The 20,758-nt window shown below is 35.6% G+C and overlaps 3 protein-coding genes across 3 annotated transcripts; 2 read left to right on the forward strand and 1 right to left on the reverse strand.

The window, feature by feature from the left end:
• Window positions 1-3,050: 3,050 nt before the first annotated feature.
• LOC132181418 (homeobox-leucine zipper protein ATHB-20) lies at window positions 3,051-4,779 on the forward strand. Its single transcript, XM_059594624.1, has 2 exons — window positions 3,051-3,728; window positions 4,287-4,779. Exons 1-2 carry the CDS (start codon window positions 3,216-3,218, stop codon window positions 4,626-4,628), a joined length of 855 nt encoding a protein of 284 aa, XP_059450607.1. The 5' UTR covers window positions 3,051-3,215; the 3' UTR covers window positions 4,629-4,779.
• A 4,416-nt stretch (window positions 4,780-9,195) lies between these two features.
• Window positions 9,196-15,682, forward strand: LOC132183248 (serine/threonine-protein kinase PBL34). The gene is made up of 6 exons (XM_059596651.2): window positions 9,196-10,125; window positions 11,899-12,236; window positions 12,354-12,489; window positions 13,235-13,371; window positions 13,485-13,608; window positions 14,354-15,682. The coding sequence occupies exons 1-6, from the start codon at window positions 9,942-9,944 to the stop codon at window positions 14,863-14,865; spliced, it is 1,431 nt and encodes a 476-aa protein (XP_059452634.2). The 5' UTR covers window positions 9,196-9,941; the 3' UTR covers window positions 14,866-15,682.
• A 277-nt stretch (window positions 15,683-15,959) lies between these two features.
• On the reverse strand, window positions 15,960-19,595 carry LOC132182181 (uncharacterized). The gene is made up of 4 exons (XM_088516296.1): window positions 19,058-19,595; window positions 18,757-18,913; window positions 16,667-18,468; window positions 15,960-16,348 (listed from the first exon to the last, which is right to left on the reverse strand). The coding sequence occupies exons 1-4, from the start codon at window positions 19,590-19,592 to the stop codon at window positions 15,960-15,962; spliced, it is 2,883 nt and encodes a 960-aa protein (XP_088372422.1). The 5' UTR covers window positions 19,593-19,595.
• Window positions 19,596-20,758: the final 1,163 nt, after the last annotated feature.

The following is a 20,758-nucleotide window of genomic DNA, read 5'->3' on the forward strand; positions in this document are numbered from 1 at the left end:
TCATTCAATAATGTCCTAACACTGTTTTCACAAGAACTTATTCCCTTGATCATCGTACAGCCAACTTCAAGCACATCAAAAAATTTTATTTTTGGATTTTTTTTCACACACACACACACACACACATATATATATATATATATATATATATATATATATCTTTCCAAGCGCCTACAGATTCTACAGCTACGGACGATCAGAGGAATAGTCGGTAGATTAGCTACGAAACAAGATATTTTGGAGGATTGGCCCACTATAGATGCTTATCCAATAATGTCTCATATATATTACAGTACAAGGACATCTTTTATATGATATTAACATTACTTGATTCTGCAGCAAACTTTAAGCAAGTCCAAAATTTTTGTGTCTGTCCTTCTAACCTTTTTAGCAGGCATAAAGACACTAAACGTTATAGCTTCAAACTTTATTCAATCTGTATATATATGTTGCTTGAGGAGAACAACTATGAAATTTCCCCCAAGACTAAGTTATGATTTATGAAAAGAGCTGAAATTTAAGTCCCAGACGAATGAGAAGAAAGGTGAACATTAAAATATTGCACGGTTGGAGAATAGAAGAACAGCTTACTATTATAGAACTATGTATAGCAAAACCATGACAATATATAAAGAAGTGTTTGTGGTTGAAGAATCCCCAAGAGAGATAGAGAGAGAAGAGAAGAGAAGAAAGCAGAGGCACATGGGAGCAGGAGGGCATGTGGAGAAGATTCAGAGCACTTTTCTTTAATACATTTTTGAGGTGAGCACTGAGCAGCATCAAGGAATAACATGGATCCACCCTATTCCAAAGGGGTACCCCCTAAACTTCTAATAAAGGCATGTGGGGGGCTTTGTTGTAGGCCAGGCTAAGGCAGTACATTGTAGGACCCGCACCTTAAAACATCCCATCCACCACCTCCTCCACCACAAGTATGTGAATGGGGGGATGGTGGGTCTCTCAGTTCCTCTGTTTACACTTAGCACTAGGAAAGTGAAAGCAACAAATGATTTCTCCATCAATGCATAAATGACACATACCATCCCATTCCCATACCTATTCCACATAAAGACCAATCTGCTGCTCTTTCAAAAGGTGGAGAGGAAGGCCATTGTAAGGAATAATGGGAGAGGTACCCTTATTTTTTTGATTGAATGGGAATCTTATTTTGCAATTCACCACTACTCAATGATCCTAATACATCATTTATGATGGGCTAATTGCTTTCAAATATAATTAAAGGGGATGTCCTATATAATTAAAATATTAATTAAATAATTACATTTATTTATCATTTTTATAAGCTTAAGTTTTTTAGATAAGTAGTAATTTAACATGGTACTAGAGTATTAGATGTCACCTACTGTTTACCTCCCATTTCAATTAAAATATTTCACATGTTGTCTGGTTCATATTGTTAAATTACTATTTAACCTAAAAGCTTAAGCTGATAGGAAGATCTAAATTTAATCACTTAATCATTAGTTTAATATCCCCTTCACGGGTGGACTCAAACTCTCTTTTAATAGGTGATGTCCAACACGTGGAATATTTAATTTAAATGGGGGTGAATTGACAGAGTCAAAATTCGATTTCAGGACCTTTGGCTCTGATACCATGTTAAATTACCATTTATTCCAAAAGCTTAAGCTGATAAGAAAATGTAAATTTAATCACTTAATCATTAGTTTAAGTAAGAAAAGCATTAAAGTATTAATTGAATAGTTAAATTTATCATTTTTATAAGCTTAAACTTTTAAGATAAGTGGTAATTTAATATATATTAATGAGAAGGTACAAGGATATACTTAAATTTCATGCATATTTGATATCAGTTAATTAAAAAAGTAAAATTTAGAGCACACTTTTATGTTCTAATGGTATTCCTGCATCTATTGAGGACATGCTGAGAAGCATTGATGAAAATGAGGTTGAACTTTCTTGGCCTTGCTATGCTCAAATCCCTAAAACAGTGAATATTTTTCAGAACCCAAGGTAACACACAGAATATGGATACTCTGAATAGAAAATACCATAAATTCTCCAGCCAGTGCCAGACTCGTATGATTGATAATGCAAGGTCTACCATACATGTATTTTTATTTCTCGAATGAGAAACCTATAGCAATTTTTTATTGATTTCTTTCCTTGGATTCTGGATATTCATGTTCCCAAGTTTCCTCGTCACACATGGCCTATGAAAGCATCTGATGGCAATTTACGTTGCTGGAAACTATATTCTTTTTCCTTCTTACTATCATTATTTTCTTTTTCAAAAAAAAAAAAAAAAATTACAGTTTTACTAGAAGGTTTAAACTGGTATATATATTGAACCTTCTTGTCTGTAACTTTATGATGGCCAACCCTAATATTGGCATTCATTTGTGCTGGGTGGTAGCCAACAAACACTTAATTTTTGGCTGCAGGCTCATTGATGATGATGAATGTCTTATATGGAGGAGTCCTTATGAGAAAGCAAACATGAACAGGATTTTCCTGTACTAAAATAAATGAATCCACTGTTCATTAATTAATCCTTAATAGACAAGTTTCTTAACAGTAAATAACTTCTTGGTTCAATGTTTTAAAAGAAGAAATTTAAATGAAGGGTTTCTCCCAATAACCAGAATGTAAAAGCCAGTACTAGATCAGCATACATAAATGTCATTCCTTTTTTTGTTTGGTCAAGTGGAAAAGGAGGTATATATATATATATATATATATATATATATTTTGTTGTGCATGCAGCAAAGCCAAAACGAAGACTTTTAATCCTAGGATTCAAGCAATAATCCTATACTCAATTCACCAGCTCATAGAACTTGTGTTTCCAACATTCCAACCTCTAGTAGCCAAGAACCAATAAAGTTAATTGATTTGGAAGTAAATTGTATGTCAAGTCATTATAACCTAAGCCTATCCTTGCTTTCCTCCATTAATTTTTTATGTGCTAGCTAGTCGTATGAGAGAGAAACAGAGAGGGAGAGGATGGGGTCCATGAAAGCTCACTTGTGTGATATATTACAAAATTTACACCTCTCCTTCTCCTTCTCTCTCAACCTAAAAATCGCTGTCTTTCAGTCTCTGCACCCCCATCACCCCATTCTTTCTGAGACCTGTCATCACCATGAGAGTGAGAGCCAGACCATAACCCTGGGCACCATAAATTGGTGCGGAAAGATCCACTACTCAAAGCAAAAGGGTCTGCAATCTGCATGATATTTTCTCATGACATGGCCTTCCCACCATCTCATACTTACATGTTCCAAACTCATGATCTCCAAGATCAGGACCACCTCCCTGCCTCCAACACCCTTAATCCCTCCTGTCCTCCTCAGCTCTATCATGGGCATGTCCCTTTCATGATGAAGAGATCCATGTCATTTTCTGGCATTGAAAATAGGTGTGAAGATCAGCATGGAGATGATGAGTTGTCTGATGATGGAACACATATTGGGGAGAAGAAGAAGAGGCTGAATTTAGAGCAGGTGAAGGCACTTGAGAAGAGCTTTGAGCTGGGAAACAAGCTTGAGCCAGAGAGGAAAGTACAGCTGGCCAAGGCTTTGGGCCTGCAGCCAAGACAAATAGCCATATGGTTCCAGAATAGAAGGGCTAGGTGGAAGACCAAGCAACTGGAGAAAGACTATGAGGTCTTGAAGAAACAGTTTGAAGCAATCAAGGCTGACAATGATGCTCTCCACGCCCAGAACAAGAAACTTAATGCAGAGGTAATTGTCTTCTTCTTGTCTTCTCATTCATGATCTGGGCATGTTTAATTCTTGCTTTTAGTTTGTTGGTTTTGTTTCTCTTGATCTTTACTTGCTAATCATTTTACAGTTTGAGATCAGTATAGCACATAAAAATGAAAACATCATCACTATAAATTTTTATGTCCAAAATTAAGCTGGAAATTTTCAAGCTTGAAATTTGGGTAGAGAGCTTCCCGTTTCATTTTGCTTGCTAAATTTTGGTGCATACACCTTAAATTTTATATGGGTTTCTAATTCAAAGTCATGATCGATTCCCTCATTAACTTTTTGGCTTGATTGGTTTTATCACTCTTTCTGAAGTGTCAGTAGTATCAGAAGTGCATCTCTGAAACAAACATTATATTAAATCACAGTACCTCTCAACTAGACCTAGTTGCAATTAAGTATATAATAAATTTGATTCCGATTTATCGTCTACATTGGAAGAACAAGAAGGTTGGTATATATTGATCTCATTCTGAATTTTCTCCATTGAATATTCATCTTGATTGCTTGTTGTATATTGAAATGATGCAGTTAATGGCTCTAAAAAGTATAGATACAAGTGAAGCCGGGCTTAAATGCATGAAGAAGGAAACCGAGCTTTCATGGAGCAATAATGGAAGTGAGAATAGTTGTGACATCAACTTGGATATTTCAAGAGCACCTGCAATGAACATCGCAGTATCTTCACAACTAAGCAGTAAGCAGCTCTTCCCCTCATCCCTTAGGGCTACAAGCATGTCCCAACTCCTCCAAGGCTCATCAAGATCGGACCTCCAATGCCTGAAAATTGACCAAGTGCCTCAAGATGAAGGCTTCTGCAACATGTTCAATGGCAATATTGAAGACCAACATAATTTTTGGCCGTGGCCCTAGTTGTATAGATTTAAACATATCTAGCTGCTCCAATTTCACTTGGGGTTGGAAATCAGTATGGGAAATTGAATAAACACTGGAAAACACACTATCTTTTCCTTTCATTTTGTGGATTGTGATGAATATGCTAGGTTGAATCATACCCTCTTTTTTTTCTTTTCCTTTTTTTTTTCTTTTTAATTATAAATTAGTAGTTTATAAGATACATGTGCTACCGAGTGGGTATCCAGCTCTGGCATGTAGCAGGCCATGAAATAAAAAGGGATTCTCTCCTTACAATAGTCAGTTTTTTAATGGGGTTTGGTGCTTTGGAATCATAAGTTTGCAGATTGTATAAAGAAAGAATAAATTGTATACAAGTGCTTTAGAGAGAAAGCTCCAAAGACGAGGAAGCGAGCTGACTTCATGCATGCATCACTGATTAGGATGAGTGAAAGGATGAGAGCAAAATCTAGGCGGGAGTTAATGAAAGAACCTAAAAAGAAGGAAGTTAGGATTCTGAGCACGCATTCCAAGAGGAAAGAAGCCAATTAGAAGGAGGAGAAACAACCAAAATGGATGGCTAGGAAATGGTCTTCGTTTGGTTTGATTAGTTTTGAAGGGGACGTTTGTAATTTTCATCTGACAAAAGAAAGTATCTATCTGTGCACTCCTTCTGTAGAGGATACATGTGACCTACTGCCACCATTTCCTATCATCCAAAAAAGCGACAGATCATTCTCTCTCTCCCTCTCTCTCTCTCTCTCACTCACTCTCACACACACAAACTGTTCCTTGCTATCCAGTTCTACAAGAAAAAAAAAATGGTTTGTTAAACTCAAAAGTAAAAGATAGAATATTTACTAGGGTTTGGAGTTTGTAAGTCAATAACCTCATTATATACAATTTACCCGTCAAATACTAAATTGATTGTCAAGTATATATGTTTGAGTGACGTTAAAAATGTCACAAATGTAAGTGGGTAATAGAATATAGTTTAGTATAAATCCATAAATATAAATTTTTGGATTGAATGGTGTTCCAACAAGTATATAATGGTTTGACTGAAAAGCTTTTATAAGTGTTAATCTCTTTAACAAGTGGTATTAAGGCCGATATTAGTGTGCGGTATAGTAAAGCGGCATAAGTACAAAACAAGATTGAATCTCACACTAGAAAGATGTTACAAAATTCAAACCCATAAGATTAAGTTTTTGAGTTGAGCGATGTCTCAGATTTCATTAAAAGCCTTTTAAAAATGTCAATCCCCTTAACACAAATTAATAAGTCAAGCATGTGAGTATGTTTAGATATGAACAGTACTTGGTAAGTGTGCAGACATTCCCAATTTGGATGTGTGGGCTTTGCCTCACCACTTTCAGATAGAAGAGTCTGATCCCAATGCATAGGAATATGCGAAATTAATTAAAGCCTCCATGAAATTCAAGAAAAAAGTATAAAATATTTGAATAGGACATTAACGGTTATATTACATGAGAAACTCCGTTGGCAGCATGTTTATGCTATGCACATGTTCTACATAAATTACTGCATAGATATGCAGGAAATTAAAGTATGCTCTGGCAGCATTAGAAGCTTAGTTGTGTCAGAGCAGGGAAAAAAAACCAAAGAAGCTTTAGTTGCTTCACAAGGCATTCACTTTGTGCTTGAAAGCATAAATTCCCCATGAGAAAGCATGATAAACGATTCCTCATATATATTTCATATCAGAAGAGAAGCATTCTACAAGTAATTACAGAAGGAAAGGCAGATGATGATGATATGCTTTCTCCACCAAGTAAAACCTCCATGAATACTACATCAACTCTGTGAAGTTGCCAAACAAAAATATTTAAGGAGTTTCAAAGAAAATCTTAATTGCAGAGATCTGAAGTAACAGAAATTCCTGCCATGATGCCATCTTTGTGGTTGTAGTATGAAAATATCGGAGGCAGATATACATGCAGGGGTATCATAAATACAGTGTCTGAGATTTTTTTTATTTTTTATTTTTTAATGCAATGCACATGCTTATGAGATTGGTCAACTGTTAAAATAATAAAAAAATTACTTTGATTAATAAATTGGCATTGTGATGGGGGGAGTTCCTTGTTCTATACATTCAGAACCAAGAATATACACATTTCCCTAAGGTATGTTTGGATTAACACCAATATATAAAGAACATTTAAGTGAGCATGCAGAAGAAAGAAAATTGCTTTTATTTTTAGTGAATGTTATTTGCTCAGGAAAAAAAAAGAGTGGCAGATCAAAGAACAACATAAAATTTCTATAACATAATTAGAATAGTCACAGCAATTTTCCATATGTGCCCTAAGGCGCGCACTTACTAAAGTCGTAATATAGTATATTAATAAGAAATATGTGAATGTAATCCTCCCTTATAAAGAGCCTAAACATATCGGTAGGCTTAATTCCTGGGAAAAGGAGAAAAACAAATAGTGAGCGAAAAGTTCAGTAATTAATTAACATTCCCAAACTTAAAATAAATCATGATTTTTGGAAGAGTAAAAGCTTCTCAGTTCATTTCTTAATTATGAATTCACATATTATTACTATCTCATATGCATGGAGTTGTGTGATCCAACTTTAAAAGATTTAGCAACACCCATAACCGTGGATGCGCCCTAACCAGCTAATGTTACTTAATGTACACTAAATATGGTAAACTTAGTGATGGCCACATCTTCACATAACCGTATTTTTAGTGTGGTGTGCTCCATCCTAACTTGGTATCGTGTTTCTTTAATTCTTAGGCCAAACATCTTAGAACTTTGGGATAAATGCAAAATTATTCTATGTAGTTTGAGGTTTTGTCAAATAACTCTCTAAGTATTAAAAAGTGATTAAACACTCTATGAGATTAAAAAAAAAAAAAAAAGTCTTTACAGTTAGAAAAGTTGATAGAATTTGTTAATGTGCCATATCAATATCAATCATAACATGACAAGTGGTCCCTTATATATATATATATATATATATATATATATTAAAAACCAAATGATAGTCAGGTGGCTCCAAAAATCTTCTCAAAACAGACATGAGGAAGATGATTTTGTGGGCCTTAACTTGCATTTTCTACTTTCAAATCGTGGTAAACAACTACTGAAAAATTGAATACAGTTTGCAAAATGAAACCCAAAACAAAAGCAAGTGAAGCGGGTCAAATAAAAGTGCATGGGTGTTTTAAATTTTGGGTTTGAATTCAAGTTGAGCAGGCTTTTAAAAAAAAGGCAAGCCTTTCTGAGCATCTTTGTTGGAAGAAAGCCTTTCTCTTTAGCTCTTTTTGGGCCACAAACCCTAACGACCATGTATACTAGTTGACTCAAGGCCAAATTCGTATCTTCCTCTTTTTTTTTTTTCTTTTTTTCTTTTTTTTTTAATAATTTTTATTTTATAATTTTATATTATTATTTTTTTGGGGTGTAAAGTTAGTGCGATTTGGGATAGAAGGTAAAGAGAGATTTACAAATTAGGATAAATTTTTTTTTTTGGTAAATGTTATTTTGATGTGGGGCCGACATGAATTTTTTTAAAAAACTGTGTTAATGGAAGGGAAAATGATCATCTCCATTTTAAAATCCCTCTATTTATTTTATTTAGTATATTTTGAAGGGTATTGCATTATCTCAAAAGGGTAGCTTAATTGGCTGTAAACTACGCTTCATGAAGTAGATGTTACTAGTTCAAATCCATCTCTCCCTCTCTTGTGTGGACATGTCAAAAAAAAAAAAAAAAAGTATTGCATTTAATGCATTACTATCATTAAAACTTTTGGATAATATTACCATTTAAAATGGAGGAAATTGATGGATTTTGAAATGGAGAGGATCCATTTCCCAATGGACGTGGATCAAGTCTATGTGAATATGATAAATAATAGAGATGCTAGCTAGGAGTGAATATTTTTCTTATATTTGTCCAATTTTATCTTACAAATCAATCATTAAATTTGTATATTTTATATAAGTAAGTGGTGAACCACAGAAATTTAATCTATTAAATTTGTAGGATAATATGAGCCAAATATAAAAAACTTATTGATCCATAACATTTTCTAAATAATATAGTGTATGGGACATTGGCTGGCTTCTGAAAGGCCTTGACAAGACTCGTTAATAAATTATCGGACAAAATATAAACAGAGGGACAAAATCTAATAATGAAATGTTCATAAGTACCATTTGCAGTACTTTTTTGAGAAAGCTTCACTTATTCATGAACTTTAATAGTTTTTACAATAACTTTTCAAAACTTTAAAAACTTTTAATATCGGGTATTCAAGTGTAAAAAGTTTGCAATGACATTCATACCATTAAGTTTTGATTTAAATTAGATAGTAAAAGTAAAATGTTTCTTATACTCTTGTAAAATCTAATAAACATATAAAATTACCCTTAAATTAAAAATTACAAAAAAAAAAAAAAAAGGTTCGTGTGAGTGGGGGGGTTTTGGGCCTTGGATTTCTTCTCATAGTGGTTGCTCGGTCCCTTGGGACTTGGGCCTGTCTTTAGCTGCCGACCAGACATCAAAATTCCAACTGCATCTCTCTCACAGTCCCCAGGCTCACTTCCTGTTGTTTTACACTTTCCCTTTCTGTCTCACTCTCCCCTCGAACAAACATACCACACTCTCTTCCCTCACTCCTTTTCACGCAAAGTGCACGTTTCTCTTTCTCTGTTCTTCCATTACTTTAAAGCCTCTCTCTGTGTATGTGTTGTGTTGTGTGTGTGTGTGTAGAAACAAGCACAATCACAATGCCTGTTTTGGTTTCTCGTAGCTTAGCCTTGACGCTATCGTAGAATGTCTGTATGGGATTTAATGAATGTGTGTGTGTTGGGTGAGCTAAAACAGAATCTGAAATGTCGGAGTGCATAGTACATTTTTTTAGTCTAAGCTGTTCAGCTCCTAATATCTGATTTCTAGGTCTTCATAGCTCTCAATTGAGGTATTCCTGTCTGTTACAGCTACTGATTACTCCAGGTGGTGTTTTTATTTGGTCTTGCATGTACATTTTGTGATCTGGGTCTCGCCCATTTGAGGCATTCTAGCATTCCAAACCTGTTTTCTTGTCATTTGTGTTTGAGTCATTTTGGGTTCTCCTAATTAAGAGTTGGGTCTGCTCTAACGGATGTTGTTGAATTTTGATTGTTCGATTGGTTTTTCTTTCTGTGTGGGTTTTGATTGTGAGTGTTATTTGGGGCATTTTGATGTTCTTGGGTATGGAGGAATATGCTAAACCAGCTTTGAGTGGTGGTGATTGGTGGAATGTGATGCTTCTGAGATATGGGAGTTAGCTTAGGGATTTGAGAGATGGGATTAGGTCCTGATGCTATTGAGGTTGGGGCTTGGGACGTGGAAAAATCGAAGGGAAGGAAGAAGAAAGATGGAGAAGCTGAGGGGACAGGATGTTGGATTAAGTTTAGGTTCATTGGGAGCTGCATGTCTTCAAGGTCCAGCGTGGATAGCTCTATAAGTGGTACTAGCACGCAATACGGTATAATTTTATTTGTTTCTAAACCATTATTTTATGTCTACTCTGTTTCCTTACAATGTCAGTCTTGTTATCTGGTTTACGTAGTTAGAGAATTGGTTGATCTTTCACTATAGTTTGTTATGATCATATTAAAGGCCTTTTTTGGTGCCTGTAGATATTGAAGTGTATATTATGTTTGATTCTGTTATTTTCTTTGACGTGCATATTATGTTATGCACATTTAGGATATTGATACCCATTTGTAATGTACTAAATTTTTTCCTATGAGAACCTATCATGTCATGATCATTTTCCATTTGCTGGCCGATGGATACTGACTTTATTAAGTGCACAATTACCTTTTTTCTGTTAATACTGTTGGTTGATGCCATTAATATAGCTAGTAGATACTTGCAAGTTTGGTGATATCTTACTAAATTAAGAAGGGCTAGGAACTTACAAAAATATGAACTCATTGTGTTTTTTTTTTTCATCTCTGAGAAATGATTAGTTGATGGTTGTTGGTTTGTTGTTTCTTACTTAATCAAGAAGCGCTAGGAACTTACAAAGAGTCATCCACATGGAGTTGTTCGTGTTTATGATTTTTTTCGCCATCTCTTTTTTAAAGAAAATATAATTGGTTAGAATGTAATGGCCCATGTTTTCTAGCCCATTATCTGTCTTAACTATTGGTACGAGAAAATGTATCGATTTGGATCAATTAACGAAAGTATGGTTTATATAGGTCATTGGCTAACACTGCCATTAAACATATTACAAGATGCTGAAACTGTCAAATGTATACTAGCATGTTTGGCCATAATCCCAAACTTTGATCTGTTTTAGCTTCAACTACCATGCTGGGTTGATGACTTCTCCCAAGAATCCTAGATATAGAGCTGTAACATGCTTGTTTTTTAGTATACTTCATATATAATATATCTCTATCAGTTTTTGTGGAAAGAATTATCAGCAGTTGTTGTCAGTAGTCAAGCAAAAGAGTGGTGCCTGTAATCAATTGTAAATTATATTGCTTGGGCCTTAATCCATCTCACATATTTAGATATTTAAGAAAGTGATAACTTTTTATCTGATTGTGTCGAACATTCTTACATATTGCTGACCCATGTGAACAGTTCTGAAGTGTTGGCAAGTGTTTAACATGCTTGTGTTGGGTGGCAAGTGTTCTATCATTGGGCTCTAATTATGTGTTACTGATCAGAAAAAGAAAGAAACTAGTTATAGATATGTAAACATCCCAATGTATGATCATCTTTGGTGGTAATTGAATTTTAGAATGATATGATCATAAATTCAGATGCACATGGTGAAAACAACCAAACCGTGAGCAAAGTACGAGATTTAACAAAGCCTTGCCCTGCTTTATGGGATTTGATGGATTAAATAACTTCTTAATTATTGTGAAGTAAAATTTGGCTTCACTTTGATCCTTTGATATGTTTAATTAATCTGGTTTTTAATATAGTTGAACCTAAAACCTGTTATTTAGCTTTTGAAAGATTTAGTTGGACCTAATATCCGTGATCAGGCTGCTAGTCATGCTTTGTGTGTTGTTTATAACTCCACAATGTTGGTGGTTTACCTTAAAAATAGGTCAATATAGGTTCCATTTACAGTACATAACTACCTATACATATATATGTGTGCATATAGAGGCAGGTCTCCTTGTTTATTCTTCGAGCCTATATGAGGAACTGCAGATGCTTTTATATATGGCTTTGCTGGTTATAGTTGAATTTGGTTTGATGATTGTGTGATTTTTGTGTGAATCAGGTGAAAGTAAATCTACAAATGATTCAAGCCGAGACCAACCAGTTGCTCCAGTTGTGTCATCTTCAACAACTAGCAATGCAGAAAGTATTCTGTCCACTCCCAACATAAGTGAGGAATTGAAAGTTGCTTCTCAACTTCGAAAATTCACTTTTAATGAGCTTAAGTCAGCAACGAGGAGTTTTAGACCTGAGAGTCTTCTTGGAGAGGGTGGGTTTGGTTGTGTATTCAAGGGTTGGATCAATGAAAATGGAACTGCCCCAGTGAAACCTGGAACAGGGCTTACAGTTGCAGTAAAGACCCTCAACCACGATGGACTTCAAGGTCATAAAGAATGGCTGGTAAGAGAATTAATTACCAATTTAATTTCTTTTGCTTGCTCTAATTATTAAGTTGAGATTGGAGCTGCTTTCACTTCTGTGACTCATAGGTACTTTTGTTTCCTTTCCACATGGCAGGCTGAAGTTAATTATCTTGGTGACCTCCTCCACCCTAATTTGGTTAAATTAATTGGTTATTGCATTGAGGATGATCAGAGGTTACTTGTCTATGAGTTTATGCCCCGAGGAAGCTTGGAGAATCACCTTTTTAGAAGTATGGATTTTGGTTCACATTCTGGAATTTCCTATCCTCCTTGCATGTGTTTAACTTTATGGTCTTTCTATTGTTAAAGTATAAATTTTTTAAAGATAACTATCGGATGTCTGGATTTGCTGAATGGAATTTCAAAGGAGAATTTCATGGTTTTTATTCTATTTTTTAAAAATTGGCTAATGATGTAATCCGGTGTTTTTCCCTTAAAAGATGACATTTACTTATTCATGTCCTTTCTGATCCTGTTGATAACTTGATTTTATTTTTTTCCTTGCTACCTGGTAAGTGGTCCTGGAGAGTTAATGTTGTTTGAAGCTGTTCTTGACTTGAAGCTTCAAGTTTCAGTGCCTTCCTGTGGGAAAGAAAAAAAATTTAACATATAAAATGTGTATGGAAAAGCAATGAATTGATGTATACGATTTTTAAGGCATTAGTGTGTGTGTGCTCGCGTGTAATGTAATTTAAAGTCATATTTGGTCTGTATGTGTGTTCTTTCTCCAAGAGAGCCCGGGGATAGAATGTTATTCCCTATCATTTGTCTTCAACAGTTCAATGAATGAAGATTTAGGGAAATAATACTTCATATATTATCATATTCGTAATGATAATTTGTGTGGAAAATACTGTCCAAACACCACCTAATTATATCTATTGAGTGGATAGTGCAATTTAGTAACCACATGAAAATGTTCCAGTAGGCAATTTCATTTCTTTTCTCTGGTAATAATTATGTTATACACTGCAGGGCCTCTGCCTCTTCCTTGGTCCACCAGAATGAAAATTGCACTTGGTGCTGCAAAGGGTCTTGCCTTTCTTCACGAGGAAGCTGAAAAGCCAGTTATATATCGAGACTTTAAAACATCTAATATCCTGTTAGATGCGGTGTGTAGCTATTTGTTTTCTTTTCTTATTTTAAATAGTTCCATTTGTGCTTCAAATTATGCGAAAAATATATATGTTTGTTCATACACATTACCTAGATCTTGCTATTCCAGGACTACAATGCAAAGCTTTCTGATTTTGGACTTGCCAAAGATGGTCCAGAGGGAGATAAAACTCATGTATCTACCCGAGTGATGGGAACTTATGGTTATGCAGCCCCCGAGTACGTGATGACAGGTTAGTATGGTTAAATTGTGTTTATCATATTTTTCTGCATTATGTCATATAATTTTATTTTTTTTAATATGATTATGTGCTGCTACTAGATTAGCATTCATTGTCCTAGGTCAAATTCTTACAGGTGATCCAGGAATCCGCCTTTGATTTTTTCAACCGATGTTTCGATATAGAAAGATCTCCTTTTTTCCCTTTTAACATAATCTGGTACTTGATAACATCGTTACATTTTCCTTACACACTTAGTGGCGGAGTCAGACATTTTCCTTTTGGGTGACCCATATAGTCTTTCCTTGTGGAATGATATTACCAAAAGTTGGTACAATTTATATGTTAATTCACTTAAAAAAAGTAAAACTCAATATTTTTTTTTTTTCAATATGTATATGCATATAAAAATCAATTTTCTTTCAATATATATATATGTATATAGGTGCGCACACATTCTCAATGATTAAAAAGAGTGTATTAAAGTTTTAATGCAATTTAGCTGCCTGCCACTTGTATAATTACTGTACCTTCAAAAGATTTTGGAAATTAATGTCCTTAATTTTGAAAGAGATCGAGAACAGAAGAATTTGATTTGAAGGGATGAATGATGACGTAGACTATACAAGTATGGATACATAAAAATGTTAGTAGCTAACACTAAATCAAGTGCTAAAAGTCTTTAGTTGGACCTAATTAGTGGTTTTTAAGGAATCTATCTGAAGCACCAATGCCTAATACTATCTATCTTGTCTAGGACATCTTACATCAAAGAGTGATGTCTACAGCTTTGGAGTGGTTTTGCTTGAAATGTTGACGGGCCGAAGATCCATGGACAAAAACCAACCAAATGGGGAGCATAACTTAGTTGAATGGGCACGGCCACATCTTGCAGAGAGGCGAAGGTTCTATCGACTTCTAGATCCTCGGCTTGAAGGTCGGTTCTCAATCAAAGGCGCTCAGAAAGCACTTCAGTTAGCTGCCCACTGCCTTAGCCGCGACCCTAAAGCCAGACCTCTGATGAGTGAAGTTGTTGAAGTACTAATACCTCTGCCCGACCTCAAGGACATGGCTTCTTCTTCATCCTACTTTCAGGCTATGCAAGCAGAGCGTATGGGGTCATACCCAAATGCTAGAAATGGCATTAGAATTCAGACGGGGTTATCAAGGAATAGACAACCAACCAGGAGTCTCTCCATACCAAATGCTCTGCATGCTTCTCCATACCACCATAACCATCTTTACCGGTCACCCAAACCTAGTGTTTGAAAACCGTAACATTGAGCACTGTATTATCTCTTTGATACCCATTTTGTATTCTTTTCTTAATATGCCATCTTTTAGAAGATGCAGTAATCTTGGCAATCAAAGAAATTTGGGGGCGGGTTTGATAGGTGGCAGTTTGGCTTTGGCTTTGTCATCAGATTTGGATAATGGAGTATTTCTTTTTGATACATAATTGGTGGAGATTGGAGAAGCCCTGGAGAGAATCATGAATTATGCCGCACTTATGTGGTCTGTAATCTATTTTGAGCATTACAATTTAGTCAGGAGTATTTCCCAGAAATTGATCTTAGCCAAAGGCAGAGAAAGGTACACACTCAGGCTACCACAATTCCTTTTCCCTGCTTACGTTGAATGTGAATTTGGTGCACCTTCAATTAATCTTCGGGACAGGTGGTGAATAATTCTCATCTTACTTTAAGCACCCTATTTAAGCCATTGATTGATTACTTCAACAAGCATACATTCTAGTGCGGTCGGTTCTCCATGTGAAGCTATTATTGCAAAATGCATGCATGGTTCAGAAGAAATGAAAAGGTGCAAATTGTCGTTTCGACATGATATATGGCCTCGATTGACAATGTTATTGCATTGACATTTGGGCAATGCAATAACAGGGCGCTTTTTCTATCTTCTTTTTATTTTTTATTTCCTAGGAGATGTGGAATTTAGAATTCAGTTTTAGGTTGTATGCTTTTTTATTGATTCGATGTTGATGGCGAAATCTTCAACATTCGACTGCAATAGGTTATCATCACGTTGGATAAATGAATCGATAAGATACTCTAAAGCCTATCCTTATATTCGGATGTAATTTTTGGCATGTTTAGTCACTTTAAATCTTTGTTGAAGCACATTAATTCTTTGTATATATATTGCTTTATTGCATTTATTATTTTATTTTTAATCAGGTACATGATATATATGTATCATGTCTGTAACATGATAAAAAAAAGAAGGGTAAAGCCAATAAAGTTATATAATTTTTATAGCATTATAATTGTCATACATAACATTTTTTATTTATACAAGCTCATCAAACAATATATTATATGATACTCAACCTAACAAGCAGCACTTCATAATTGAGCTTCATCCTCTGATCCGACCATATGCATTTCTTGGTTTTTTAGCTGCCACAATGAAAATGCATGCAAAGGCTTGGCTATTGGCTTCTTTTGAGAAAGAAATTCTTGAGACACACATTTCATTATAGGCCGAGACTTTGGTTTGGTGTGTAGACATGCAAATGCTACTGTGGCGACAAGAAAAATATCCTGTGCATCTAGATGAGTTGGAGGTGGCAGACGTTGGTCTAATATTTCATGTAGCATCACGTTTTGCAAAGATGATGATGATAATGAAGTCAGGAGTTCCGTTGGATGTCTTCCCATTAATATTTCCAACGCCACTACTCCAAAGCTATAAATGTCGCATTTTTCAGTAACTTTCATGGTATAGGCCAACTCTGCATATAAAAAAAAAAAATTAAAAATTAAAACTATTACAAATGTAAAAACCTTTCTTTCCTTTTTTTTTCTTTTTTTTTTTTCAATGAAACGAAGTTGTCCATTGCATAAAAATTTCATATTGAAAGTGGTTGTTTACGATCATGCGTGAATAGATTCAAATAGTAAATGACAAGGTAACGGGTAACCCTACTAGCTCAAATATTGGGGAAGATATTTGTTCTACATATATATATATGACTAGTTTTATGTTCTAGAATAATAGATAATGTTAAATAAATAAAGATATCAATTATAGCAAGAAAAGAATGGTTTACCTGGAGCAATATAACCATAAGTGCCTGCAACTAATGTTTGAGTAGAGGAATCTGGATTAAGAAATTTAGCTGTGCCAAAGTCAGAGACAAAAGCCTCTAGTTTATTGTTCAATAGAATATTGTTGCTTGATATATCTCGATGAACAATTGCAGGGATGCACTCATGATGCATGTAAGATAAGGCGTGTGCTGTGCCTTTGATGATGTTTATCCTCTTGCTCCAATCTAATTCCACAGCTTCAATGTCATTGTTTAGGACAGAAAACAGACTTCCCCTTTCCTTGTACTCATAAACCAAAAACATACATCGTTTATGTAAACAAAATCCATAAAGCTTTATAATATTTCGATGCTTGATCTCTGTTAACACCTTTATCTCGTTCTTGAAACTCTTATCAAAAGTTGGATTCTCAGCTTCTAAGCGATGAAGTTTTTTCAAGGCAACTATCTTGCCACTAGGTAGTTTTGCTTTGTAAACACTACCATAACCACCTGTCCCAATACAGTATTTTATGTCAAAATCATCGGTTGCTTGAATGATATCTTCATATGCAATATTTCCATCATAATTCCATATCGAGAACAAGTTCCCGTTCTTTCTCTGTGTTGACATAGATTGGGTTTTGTTGATCATGCGTTGAGACAGGAATAAACAAAAACCCCCAAGGACTAAGAATCCAAGGAAAATACTGATGGGTGCAACGATTTTTCCTATGGGTACAATTGATTTGTTACTTGCTGGGGAGGAAAGTGGAAGGGAAGGGGGGAAAAGTGGAAGGCAAGGAGGAAAACCCACGACGTCACCACATAAGTCCTTGTTGCCAATTAATGAGTCAGATGTATGATTTTGATAACCGCTTGGTATTTGACCCACAAAAGAATTGTATGACAAGTTGATATGTGCTACAGAAGTGAAAGGAAGGGGTATGTTGCCAGAAAGATTATTATAGCTAAGATCCAAGACCGCTAAAAATGCTAAACCCCCAACTTCAAAAGGTATTTGCCCACTGATAAAGTTATGACTAAGGTTTATAGTAGACAACAAAAAAAGCTCTCGGATCTGGTAGGGAATGCTTCCACTTAAGGAGTTGTTGCTCAATATCAAGTGCTCCAACGAAGAGCAACTGGTTAGCCGAGTAATTGAACCCCAGAAATTGTTAGATTTGAGAATCAGATGGGCCAACTTCTTCAAATTCCCTATTTCTCCTGGGACAGAACCATTAAGGCTGTTATCCTCGAGGTGCAAGTAAATCAAATTCTCCATATTGCCTATTTCTGGGGGAATGGAACCATCAATTCGATTGTTACTAAGGAATAAATATTCCAAATTAGTTAAATGGCTCAGAGTAGAAGGTATTTGACCACTAAGGCTGTTATTCTCGAGGTGCAAGGAAATCAAATTCTCCATATTGCCTATTTCTGGGGGAATGGAACCATTGATTCGATTGCTACCGAGGAACAAAGATGTCAAATTAGTTAAATGGCTCGTAGTGGAAGGGATTTGACCACTAAGACAGTTATTCTCGAGGTTCAAGTAAACCAGATTCTCCATATTGCCTATTTCTGGGGGAATGGAACCATCGATTTGATTGCTACCGAGTGACAAATATTTCAATTGAGTTAAATGGCCCAGAGTAGAAGGGATTTGACCACTAAGGCTGTTATTCTCAAGGTGCAAGTAAATCAAATTCTCCATATTGCCTATTTCTGGGGGAATGGAACCATCGATTTGATTGCTACTGAGTGACAAATATTTCAATTGAGTTAAATGGCCCAGAGTAGAAGGGATTTGACCACTAAGACTGTTATTTTTAAGGTTCAAACTTTCCAGATGAGTTAAATTGCCCAAAGTAGAAGGGATTTGACCACTAAGGCTATTATTCCAAAGGGACAAACCTTTCAGATGAGTTAAATGGCCCAAAGTAGAAGGGATTTGACCACTGAGATTATTACTCCCAAGGGACAAGTAGGTTAGATTCTCCATATTGCCTAGTTCTGGGGCAATGGAACCATTGATTTGATTGATACTAAGGAACAAATAATTCAAATGAGTTAAATGGCCCAGAGTAGAAGGGATTTGACCAACGAGCATGTTACCCGCTAGGTCCAAAAAGGCAAGATTCTTTAGCATCCCTATTTCAGACGCTATAAAACCATTGATTTGATTAGAACTCATATCCAGAACGGTGAGATTGGTTAAGAGCCAAAGAGATGAAGGGATCGGTCCAGTACTGAAGTTGTTTCTACCTAGACTTAATTCTTCGAGATTCCTCAAATTCCCTAAATTTTTGGGGATGGAACCATTGAAATGGTTATAAGATAGATCCAGATGAGTAAGGTTGGTTAAGAGACAAAGAGATGAAGGGATTGGTCCATTGAAGTTGTTTCCACCTAGAAATAATACATTGAGATTCCTCAGATTTCCTAATTTTTTGGGGATGGAACCATTGAATTGGTTATAAGACAGATCCAGATGAGTGAGATTTGTTAAGAGCCACAGAGATGAAGGGATGCTCCCTTGAAGACCAATTCCAAGAAGAACAAGGCTGACTAAATTAGGTAAGGAAGATAAGAAGTTGAGTTTTAAGTACTTATCTCCATTGAGCTGACGATAACTCATGTCAATCTCGGTGACGCTTTCACCAGCATTGCAAGTAATACCGCTCCATTTGCAACGAGTTGAAGTATCGCTGCTGTAATAACTCCACCATCCACTCTCCAGAAGAGCCTTTGCTTCCAGTTGTAGTGGTGATGATTCAGATGCTCCCACAAACTGAGCTCCACTGTCCTCCAAATACGTTCCGTACAACAAGATACAAGTAGCCCATGCTAAGACCACAATGGAAATGGAAACAGAGGGTGCCATTGTTTGCAAGCAGTACTGTATGATTGAATGGCAAAAGGGTTGATTGGTATATATGTCCATATATTACTCGGGACGTACACTTTAATAAGAAAGCTATATCCGAGGGGTGGGGACAGACTTGTGGACTGGGAGTCGTGGTATAATAATTCCCGACGTAATTCTCACGAAACTCTGGTCTTCTTTTTGAATCCTCATGGAAATGCAGATTTTCCAACCGTATGGTTTCCCTGAATCGTTTTGGAAATTTCCCCATGGCCTTTGTCGGTGGTCCAACTAGAATTTGGGGTGGAATTCCCAACGTATTGAATGCAGATTCTGACTTATAACTCCTTCCGACAAGAGACTGCAACAAACTTATTAAAAGCAGCTTTATTATTTTTTAACACACCTTCACAATTCAACATTACTTGATGATGTGAGCGTAATTCCACGCGACCAAATGTACGTGTGTGCAATAATTGGAACATGAGAAGACTTAGTCTATTGATGCCTCTTGTGCTCTTCATGGATGGATAAGACTAGTAAACTCTTTACCTTTCTCAAGCCACTTGGAGACACGATCGAGTACGTACTGAATACGGTTAAAGAAACATTAATTCTGAACTAGAAATGACGCGGAAAAGTAGAGTAACTTGGAATGATATGAAATAATATAGGTACATTAAATTTATTTACATGGAGCTTGAGCCAGATGAGAAATGGTAATATCGAGCAGTACTGGAATAATTAATCTGAATTGAGAGTAAAGCAGGGGAATTGGCCTATATATGATTTTCTCAACCGATGTTTCCAGGTAGAAAGATCTCCTTAATTATTTGCCTTTTAACATTATCTGGTACTTGATTTCATCGTTACATTTTCCTTACGCACACAGTGGCGGAGGCACATGTTTTCCTTTAGGGGGGCCCATATAGTCTTTCCTTGTCGAATAATATTACCATAATTTTTTACTATTTATATGTCAATGATTAAAAAGAGTATATTAAAGTTTCAATGCAATTTAGCTGCCTGCAGGCACTTGTATAATTACTGTACCCCTTCAAAAGATTTTGGAAATTAATGTCCTTAATTTTGAAAGAGATCGAGAACAGAAGAAGTTGATTTGAAGGGATGAATGATGACGTAGACTATACAAGTATGGAAACTTAAAAATGTTAGTAGCTAACACAAAATCAGGTGCTAAAAGTCTTTAGTTGGACCAAATTAGTGGTTTTTAAGGAATCTAT

This window comes from Corylus avellana, chromosome 5, assembly GCF_965113065.1.
Source record: "Corylus avellana chromosome 5, dhCorAvel1.hap1.2, whole genome shotgun sequence".
Taxonomy (NCBI): domain Eukaryota; kingdom Viridiplantae; phylum Streptophyta; class Magnoliopsida; order Fagales; family Betulaceae; genus Corylus; species Corylus avellana.